The 10,345-nt window shown below is 49.7% G+C and overlaps 2 protein-coding genes across 2 annotated transcripts in view; one reads left to right on the top strand and one right to left on the bottom strand.

Annotated features, from left to right (window-relative positions):
• RAD54L (RAD54-like (S. cerevisiae)) overlaps positions 1–1,463 on the top strand; it is a gene marked incomplete at its 5' end in the record, with an annotated part of 17,967 nt that extends 16,504 nt beyond the window's left edge. The window contains one exon of the mRNA XM_010193533.1: positions 882–1,463. Within this exon, the coding sequence (XP_010191835.1) occupies positions 882–1,083 (202 nt within the window). The remainder of the gene's footprint in view (positions 1–881) is intronic.
• Positions 1,464–2,523: 1,060 nt separating this feature from the next.
• Positions 2,524–10,325, bottom strand: LRRC41 (leucine rich repeat containing 41; the record flags this gene model as incomplete). The annotated part of the gene is made up of 9 exons (XM_010193523.1): positions 2,524–2,758; positions 3,953–4,028; positions 4,940–5,062; positions 5,542–5,640; positions 5,983–6,147; positions 7,016–7,261; positions 7,679–8,834; positions 9,632–9,702; positions 10,235–10,325. Coding segments are annotated over 9 exons (2,262 nt in total), but the record flags the coding sequence as incomplete, so codon positions are not given.
• Between the last annotated feature and the right edge of the window lie 20 nt (positions 10,326–10,345).

Here is a 10,345-nt window from a genome sequence, read left to right as displayed (position 1 = left end):
CGGTTCAAATTGGTGGAGCTTAACATGGTTCTTCCTTGCTGCTCTCTTCCTGGTGGCAGTGATCTCCACATGAGCTGCTTCCACTGCTAGGGCTGCTCCATCTACTAAGAATTCATGAGGCCAACTCAAGTGCTGTGCTGGGGCCTGAAAGGATCCTTTTTCTCCATTGTCTGCCCTTCTTCCCTACCCCTGAGACCTGTGGTATTGAAGCTACCAGAAAGAGGACAGGGAGTGCAGGAAAATGCTTCACAGGGAAAGTTAAGACTCTTAGTTCAGGCAAGAAGTGAAGAGGATTAGTTTTAAGCTGACTCAGAGCTTAGATCTGTGTAGGTATTTTGTCTGCCTGGCAACAAGCCTTGCTGGCAGGGCTGCTGCTGCTCTGTGTTATGTGGCAGCTCATTAGGGCATCTCCAAAAGAGCCTGAGCACAACCTGGTCGCTGTGGTGGGAGCCAGGATGTAGTGGTTTGGAGCAGTGTGCTCTCTTGAAGAGCCTAATGCAGTGCTAAGAAGGTGTTTGCAGTTGAGGGTGTTCACTCGAGATCTGCTCTAAGCAATATCCCTCACTTGTCAGAGGAAACGTCTGAACTTCCTCTGGGTCCTGCTGGACCATTCCCGTGTGGCTACACATGGAGGGGGAATGCCATTAGAAACAACCCCAGGGTTTCCAAAATGTGTGGGAGTCATTCCTTATCCGTTGCACATGTCAGAAGTTGGTTTTGTGTTAAAATGAAACATGGTAGGAATTACAGCTGACTGAAAAGACAGTTGCCAGTCAGTGTTGCAGGGGAAGGAGAGCTGATCCAAATGTTACTGGGCTGCATTTTTGAACAACACTAAAGTGGAGGAATGTTGTGCTGACCTTGTGCTGACTCTGTTGCAGGATCAAGTGTCGCCGCTGTGTGAACGGCCACCAGGTCCGGCCCCCTCCTGAAGGGTCTGACTGTACCTCTGACCTCTCCCAGTGGAACCACTGTGCTGATAAGCGGGGGCTGCAGGACTCGGTGCTGAAGGCTGCATGGGATGCTGCTGTCACCTTCACTTTTCATCACCACTCCCATGAAGAGCAGCGAGGGATTCCCTAACAGGTTACTGTCCCCTGTGGGGGCAAGGGCAGGCTGCTGTGGCAGTCCACCCAGCTTTAATCCCTTTCAAGGAAAGGGGCAGTGGGCAGCAGTACATGCTGGATTGTTGTGTGGCTATAGAAGAGCAGAAGAGCGTGGTTTCTGTGAGGCTGGAAGGCCCTTGGTGTTGGTCAGTCTACAGCAACAGCAAGGAGTCCATGGCTTTTTCTCTGCTGTTGTGTTGTGTGCCTGAAAAAGAGCTTTGTAGGAACAGGGAATAACTGGAGCTTGTGCACTTGATCAGGTTCAGCACTGGTTCTCATGCTGTTGGTGGCTGTGCCTTCTACTCGGCCAAGTTCTGCCCTCAAGTTTAAGTTAAGCCTGCAGTTTTAGAGCACTTGGGCGCGCATAGTGGTGTTTTTTTTCCTTGACAGCTATGGCTTACAACTGCTAATCAGAAGTTTGTAGGATCCATTTCTGTTGTGAAATAGGAACCTTGCTGAATACTCGGGAACAAGATCTGTACAAGGGGAAAAAAACTTCAGCTTGTATGTTGAACATCTGGCCTGAAGGATCAGGATACAGTAGGAAATCAGGCTCAACTCCATTTCTAAAAGCACTTGCTGTGTTATGGGCAGGATCCCCTGATCTAGCAGTGTTTTAATCAGATCCCATTACAAACCAGTAATGAAACTGACACTTTGGTACATTATGGGTCTTAACTATATTTTTATTATAAAAGTGTTATAAAAGAACAAACTAGTCAAAACCTCTGTAAAAGGACTGCAGACACTGGAACAGGGCAAGAAGAATTCTTGTCCCAGACACCTTGATAAATGACTGCAAATAAACAGCAGGCTACTTGGTACATGAAGAATTTTCTTTTATGAAGTAATTTTCCAAATATTAAAAGCACCCCCAGTGTTGACCTTTAGCTTCTCTTTTACTCTACTTAAGTGGAAAGAGTTCTTATTTCACCAGTCACAGAATGGTTGAAGTTTGAAGGGACCTCAAGGTGATGCTGTCCCAACACCCCTGCTCAAAAGCAAGGTCACCTAGAGCTGGCTGCCAAGGCCCACAGCCAGATGGCTTTTGAGTCTCTCCAGTGATGGAGATAGTTATTGATGAGACACTGGCTGAAACAACATGACATCTGTAACACCCAGTGAAATAACTTGTTCTCCAGCGATCTGCAGGAAGTCACAGAAGCCCATTTGGTATTGGTCTCATTTAAAATATTTTAAGTTTAAAAGATGGTAAGAGTGAAATCAGCTGGAATTACAGTTGTTGACCCTGTGTCACTTCACTGTGGTACCCCTTCAAAGGAACAGAGAAGTGACAGGAACTGCATGCTGCATAACCAGGGGAAGAAAACCCCACCTGTGCTGTGAAATGAATCTCACGGGCCAGTGACTGAACTGTTAGTTCCAGCTCATGAGTCTTCTTCTGCTCCTGTGCCCATCACATGACACTGATGTAGTCAGCAAAAGCCTGGGAGGAGTCCCATGAGTCATTGACCACACTGCACACAGCTTTGAGACGCCGAAGTGCTTCTTGAGCTGTTTCAGCATCCTGGTCTAGCCAATTTTGGAAGAGACGGAGGTGTGTGAATGGAATCTGTCCCCCTCTCCGCTGGATGTGGCCTTCCAGCTTCTTTGTGAATTCCAGGAGCCCATCGGGTTTGATGCAGTTTGAACTTTCCAGGAAAAGGAGGACAAAAAAAAAGTCATTAAGAGTCTAGGCTATAATTTGAGCAGTATAACTTACAGTCCCTTCTAGTAACTGCCAGTGCAGGCACTTGAGGATGTTCCAATGCAAAGTACAACTTTCTTCAGTACAAAGTGGGAGTGGTCCATTAGTTTTGATGAAAAACAAAACTGAAGCACAGCATTAAGATGGGCTGGAAGCTTTTTAAAACTACAGTGATAACCACTGACAAGTTAAACTTACTCTTACCCCTTTACTAGTGAGTTAAGCAGACCGAGATGTGGCCTTAACATCTCTTTGGCCCCAAGCTGCTGGCTAAGCAGTGCCAGGAGCACTTCAGTCTTACAGCAACTGTCAGCTCCCTGGACTAAGGGGCCTGGCCCAGACAACAGGTCCCAGTGCAAACCTCAGCAGTAAGTGATCATTTATTTTCTGAGGAAAAGCTGGAAAGCACGTGTCAGGTTCGAGAGTTTCTAGGTGTTTAAAAGGTAATTTCTCCTGCATAATGTGTAAATGAATATGAAGCTGCATGCTGGACCTAATCTTGTGAGAAGCACAGTTACAGTCAGGTGCAGATAGAGATTCAAAATTCAAGGCTGCTGCCATGGTTAAATAAGTAGTCAAGCCTGTGTTCTCTCAGCAACCTGAGCTATTAGGATGTAAAGAAGGGGATAATCAAGCAGAAGAATCACTAGTATTGCAGAAATGCTACCCTCCATGTGGCTATGTTTATGGCCATTCAGGCTCAGAAAAAAAGCAGCAGTTCAGGGTGAAGACCAAAGATGATGAAAGGAATGCAGAGGCACTCCTAGGATCTGCTGGGGCAACAACAGTGCTCTCCATATGCTGGAAAAGTGCAAACAGAGCTATTCACACTGATGCCTAAGAATATGTGTACATAGGGACATAAGTTCTAACCTACAGTGAAGGAAGGACTTGTAGCAGCCTCCAAAGCTACTTTGAAGATGGAGCTTGACTCATTTATAAAAGGGACAGTGAGAGGCCTCAGAGATGCTGGAGGTCGCTGAGGTTGTATGTGCCCACTGCACATTCTCTAAGCTTTTCTTGGTCACACTGCCTTGAGGAAGGAACAAAACCATTCTCAGACTCCTGCTGTCTGAGCCCAGTTCAGCTCTGGCCCTCCCAAAACAAGAAATTGAGTGTATTTAGAGCAGCAGAATACCTGACATCCAGCTGGCAAAGAGAAGAGGAAGAATCTTCAGAGAAAACATCTGCGAGGGCAACCAGCCTGTGATTCCCTAAGAGAGGAGAAATGGTGTTGGATGCAAACTGGGAACCATATTAAATATTTAAATGGCCACAGGGCTGGGATAATAGTGCCAAAAGGAGGCTGTGAGCATGGGCATGCAGCATAAAAGGCTCATCTCTGCACTCTCAGTTGGCCCCTTCAATGGCCTAAAGAGAGTTCACCCTCCAGAGCAATGTTCAGGGCAATGGAAACATTTGCTGATAGCGCAGTTTGTCACTAGAAAAATCATTTTTTCCTGAGAAGTCAATACGCAGCTTTATTTTAAAAATGGCCAAACCCACAAGGTTAAACACAAACCTTAGAAGTGTATTTCAGGTGATCCCAAGCTTTCCCATTTCATTAAAAGAAAATAAAATTATATCCTGGATTTACCTGAGATTCATTTCTCAAACGTTTCTACATGGCCTGTGATCCAAGAAGCCTATCACTCATTTCTGTAAATTCACAGTTCCACTTCTTTGCCACACCCCCTTCCTTTACTTGTTTCCATCCCTCCAGTAGCTGCAAACAGCTTTTAAGGCATAAAATGCCCAAACTTAGGCGAAGCCTGTGCCTCTGGATGAGAGGCAGTACCTCTGCTGCTGGATCTGTTCCTATTAAAGAGTCTGAAGCAGATCAGTGTTCAGTCAGATCTGGAGTCCTGCTGATACTTGCTTTTGCTGCAGAGAAAAGCAACCTTAATGCCTGTGCAGCACCCTGGCTCTTGGTACACTGCTGAACACAACTGACATTCTGCCTTTAAAAGAAATGAACTTGATGCGCTTTATTTTGTGAGCTAAATCCATTCTGTTCATGCATTTGTTAAGTTCAGCACAGAGGTCACCAGCTAGCAACGCTCCTAATGCCAACCCTGAAATTCTCTCTAAGATAAGGCCCCATAGCAACGTTCCCAGTACGCACCAAGTCGATTCCCAGGCAGTTTGAGGCTCTTCAAAGATGAATTTCGTTTCACTGTATTGATTATTTCTGACAAAAACGCAGCAGTAGAGCTTTCAAAAAGCCGGCAGAAGGAAAACGTGATTTCTATGGAAGGAATGATTTGATGGTACGAGTCAGTACTCCCTGTGCGCTTCGTTACTCCATAATTAACATCCCGCAGGCAGCTCCAGCCCCTAAGCCCTATGCAAGAACAAAGCTTCCCCAGCAGTGGATTGCATGCAACAGCACCACGGCTCTGCCACAGGAAGAGAGCAGAGATTACACCCAGGGAAGTGGCTTTGCCAGCTGACCCAGTTAAAGGCTGATGTGCTCTGCAGGTTAAAAATCTTTGGTTTACGGCCAAGACCATGAACTGTTCTCTGCAGCACACACCAGCTTTGCAGCTGCTCCTCTCTCCGCCCTGCTTACACAAAGAACTGGACATGTTCCCACTCTGCCAACAGCTACAGATCTGCTCCAGGGACTGGAGCTAAACCTTTTACATCCTAGATCACCTCTTAAACGTCAGACAAAAGCAGCCACCTGCAGCACCTTTCCAAACTCCACCCAGGAGTCTGCTGTACCTTGCAGGACAGGATCCTGAAGCAAAAGCAGAACTTCTTTCTGGTGCTCAGCCAGGTTCACATCATGAAAGCTCAGTTTCTTCAAATTTGGATTACACTCTAGAAGCAAAACAAGATCTCAGGTAAAGTACTGTACATCCCTGAGATAAAAAGACCCTAACCCAAATACAAGCTAACGCCCAGAAACTGAATTGGACTGTGGATAATTTGTGCTGGATTGTGGGTAATTAAAAAGGAACCAACCTGCTGTGCAGGATCATTCACATGCTCAGCACAGAAAGTGGAATGGCTGACACCCATTTCCTTTCCTTGGGAGATTTCAGGGATGTCCACACTGAAGAAATGAACCCACCTAAGCTGGCTTCATGCTAAAGGATGGAAGATCATAGCAAGAAAGCTACTGTGTGTCACAGTGATGCTACCTACAGGTTAGCAGAGTACCTCTGAGTGCCTCCAAAAGGAGCCCAAGCTCCTGAGAATTGGGCAGCGTGGCGCTGTCAAGGGACAACTGCTGGAGGGACTTTGACGCCTTGAGCACTGGCAGCAGGAACACGGTGTGCAGAGGCTCCCTGGGGAATCGGATCTCCAGCTGCTCCAGGCAGCTCTCTGAGGGAAGAAAAACGACGATGAAAGAGCTTAGTCTGGAGTGCCCGTCTTCACCACCACTAGGTCCTTAAGCAAGATGTCCAAGTGCCTGCCACGACTATCAATCATTTAGGTTGGCAGGAAGTGCCTATGGGACACGTCCTGCCTCACAGAGCTCTATGGCAACTCAGCCCTGTGGTGATGCAAATCACTGAAGGCTCCTTTCAGGACTCCTGCCAGGCCACAGGGCCACCAATTTCTGCTGCGTTCTGGCAGTGAAACAACACTTGAGAAGAGGTTGCCCTTTATGCACAAACCAGTCGGTGCCTTCCCAGAGCACAGCTCTTCCCAGACCCCACTCCAGACTTGCTCAAGCTTTGCTTACTGCTTTTCTAGTAATAATGCAAGGGCAACAAGACCTGTGAGCTGAAAACACTGCTATAGCTCCCAGACTAATCCAGAGGCTTGGCCAGTGCTTTGCCATCACCTGTGGTGCTGTGATGATCAAGAGATGCTTTCCCTCTGCTTCAGGGTCCATGTAAGGTTTAGAGCCTCACAGTCAATGGGATGGAGAAAGCAATTTACAGATCTGGTGGGACATGTGCCCCGTGGACTGTGTGGACAGGCACTACTAGCAGGTTACAGCTCGCCCTCTACAAAGCTGATGGTTGCATAAAGCAATAAAATGCTCTCTCCAAGACTCAGGCTCCGCAGAGCGCGTCACAAGCTGGAAATGACAAACTGCTACAGCATCTCAATCAGAAAGGTGAGGCTGTAATTGCTTAATCACACACCACTGTAACAGCGTAGAGTTCACATCTCCGTGCCAAGCTTTTACTGCTCTACCTTCTTGCCACACCCTGGTCATCACTCAGAATCTGTTTCCTACCTGGGATTTCTGCCTCACTGCAGCTTGGATTCCCCTCTGGCCTGTTCCCCTCCAGCTGGTTTTTGAGGTCGAAGCTGACCGAGAGCGTGTGGAGCTGGGGAAAGGCGCTCAGGATGCGGCGAACGAGCTCCAGGCAGAGCACGTGGGAGAAGACGTCGCTCAGGCGCACCACGCGGAGGCGGCAGTCCGAGCGGCAGGAGAGGGCCTGGAGCCCAGACAGGATGCAGGAGATGTTGGCGCCCAAGCCTGGAACAGCATTGGACAGAGAGATGTCAGCGGTGCCTGTGCCTACACCGACACACGCAGCCGGAGCTGCGCCAACAGCCAAGCAACCTACGTCAAAGGGTAAACTCACAGACTGCTTTATCTGTATGTTCTTAAGCTAGACTGCGTGTACAGGAGATGGAGATCTGGCTCTCCCCTTTGCCCTCTGGATGGTGTTTAAACTCAAGGCATGGGGCTGTTCTGGGGCAGAAGGGCCTCATTTCTCCCCCAAGCAAGTCCTCACACTCATTAAACATCACTGCCAATGCCATTCCTGAGATCAGGTACCAATGTTCTTAGAACGCCCATTCCAGTAAAAATAAAACCAGGGCAAACCTGAGCAGTAAGTCAGATCATCAGACCAAGGCTAGAGGGAAGCAACCTGCTCACGCCACTAACCGTTGTATGACAGAACCAAGCTTTCCAAGGACACCCAGGAGCTCAGCAGGTTACTCAGAGTCCGACACATCTCCCCCGTCAAAGGAATGGAGAACAGCTCCAGCGTAGACACGCTTCGGAAGCGGCGAGCAGCTTTCAGAGAGAAGATCCCAGCAGAACCTCCTCTTCTCTTGCAGCCGGCATGGCCAGTGCACGGAGATCCTGGGGAGGAACTGGTCCAGTTCTCAACATTTTCTCCTTCCGTGACACTGTTTTTGTTGAGTAACCCTGAGTTATCCTCTCTAGCAACAGTAAAAACAAAATCATACAGGTCTTCTGGGTCAGCACACGGTGCCCCGCTTCGTCCGAGGCAGCGGCGCTTCTTCCCCACTGCGGATTTCAGCCGCCGGCGCGTCTTTCGAAGAACAGGCTGACAGGACAGCTGGTCTGGGACATGACGAGACCCTCCCCGAGTGCTGGTGTGGTCACAGGGCACGTCACTGCTTGCCTCCTTGCACGCTTGGTTTCGCGGAGGCCTTCTTGGTTCAGAGTGGACACAGCTCAGGCGAGCGTCAGCCCTGTATCCGTTCTTCTCCGCACCAGCCTCCTCCGGGGCCCTGGGAGATCCCTTCTGGTTCTCACTACTCTGCTCGTGCTCATTGCAGCGGCCCCTTTCTGCTTGCTCTTGTGCCGACTCCAGGCTTTGGGCTTCGTCTTCCTCTCTACAAAGGCCGCATGGGCTGCTGTGATACACGAGGGCATTTCCCGAGCGCCAAAACCCCGCACTCATGCTCAAAATGAGAACGAGAAGAACCGTGTCAGGAACGGGCCAGGAATACATGGACACCTGGCTCACGGAGCCGTGGTGGATCAACCGGTGAAGAAGTAAAACCAGCGAACGCCTGATGGACCGGTCGGAGGAGAGGAGGTGCTGGAACTTCAGGGTGCGCAGGGAGCCAGCCAGGTTTTCGAGGACTCGCCGGTTGTGCTCGGCAGTGAGCTCCACCGCGCCCTGCAGCATGTTGCAGAGGGTGAGCTGGGAAACGTGCGGGGAGCTGTGCAGCAGCGGCGAGAAGTCACGGTCGTTGAGACGCCAGTCAGAGGAGACATCCAAGACACCGTGAAGAACGTTGGAGAAGAACGTTTCAAGGAACTTCTTCCTCCAGCAGGTTACGCTCTGCGATTGAACAACAGGGCCGTATTGACAAGAGGTCAGCCACAACTGCTCTCCTTCTTTTTAAGTTAAATCATTGCTACCTGCTAACCTGGTAAGTGTGGTGTCCAAAAATCCTCCTGCTGGCACAACTGAGGCTACCTGTCTAGTTCTCAACATCCTTCTTTTTTTGCTGAAACATGGAGTTACTCCCATCACTCTCGTCATCCTGCTTCTGGCCTAACTTAAACATATTCAGTGGTTTGAAGCTAAACCAGAGTTTTGCCTGTTAAAAACCACATCAGCAGCAATGTTCTTCCTGAGCATCTCTTTATAGGCTGTGATTAAGTTGGCTGTTAACGATTCTTTAGCGACGCTGAATCAGTGGAGCTGCTTCCGTTTTTCTACGTCAAACCATTCCTCAAACTCACTGTCTTCTGTAAGTATTTCTCCAGTGCTTTCTAAGATATCAGCTTTTTTTCTTTTTGCCAGTGTAGGTGTAAGCATGATACAAGATACTGTTTTTATCCTCTGTTTCCCTAAGAATTTCATCTCTAAATACAGGGTTTGTTTCAGCAACCTCGCTGTTGTGAGACGAAAGGTGTGGCTGTACACTACAGTTCCTTTCATGAACCCCATTTCCCAAAATGGTTGTGCTCCTGGGCTTATGCCTTGGTCCAGAGCTCTACAAACACTTATAAACAAGCCTCCAGCAATCGTTTGGAGGTGGCCAGCAGCACCAGCAGGCAAAACCTCACGGAAGATGGCAGAAACGGGGGGCCTGCACTGTATCCCTTCTCCCACCAGCGGCACTTCCTCACCTCCAAGTTGGGTGGCCGGGTTTTCATCACATCGTCCCACAGCTTGCGCCAGATGGGCTGCGTCGAGAGGCCTGGGAAAGAAAAATAATGACTTTCACCCCTTCTCCCCATCCGAGCGCCCTGCCCTGGAGCTCGCAGGGGCGCTGGGCAGATGAGGGGCAGCTCAGAGGGGTGCAGACCCAGATCCCTAGAGCAAAAACCCAGTACTTTGCAGCAAGGGGAAGACCACTGCCTTTTAATGGACAGGAGTTTAAAAACAGCAGGTTTTGCCAGGCCTCAAAAGGACCCGAGCTGGAGCAGGGGCTGTGCTGTTGTGTGAACCCTCCTAGGTACAGGACGTGGCTCCAGGTTTTGGACACGGGTGGCAGGAACTGCGCTCCAGGGCTGTCCCCCTTAGAAGAGGGGTTCACCCCTCCAGCCAGGGGCTCCTATTTCCAGCCCAGAGGAGTTCATCCCTCCGGACGGAGGGTTCCTCCGGTGTGGGCCTCGCCTCTCCAGCCGGGGGGCATCCCCCGGCTACGTGTGGGGATCTGTGCACCCCAGTAGTTTTGGGGGGCTCGTCCCTCCCGCCCAAGATTTTGTCGCCATCCCCGCCGGGGTCACCTGCTCTCCGCGCCGCGCCCTCAGCCCGCTCGAGGTGGAAGACGGTGAGAAGCGGCAGGAGCCCCCGCAGGAGGTGTCCGGGCAGCGCTGCAGAGAGCCAGAGGGAGACAG

This window comes from Mesitornis unicolor, unplaced genomic scaffold, assembly GCF_000695765.1.
Source record: "Mesitornis unicolor isolate BGI_N332 unplaced genomic scaffold, ASM69576v1 scaffold22790, whole genome shotgun sequence".
Taxonomy (NCBI): domain Eukaryota; kingdom Metazoa; phylum Chordata; class Aves; order Mesitornithiformes; family Mesitornithidae; genus Mesitornis; species Mesitornis unicolor.
The sequence above is the reverse complement of the archived record's forward strand: the minus strand, read 5'-3'. Positions and strand labels throughout refer to the sequence as shown.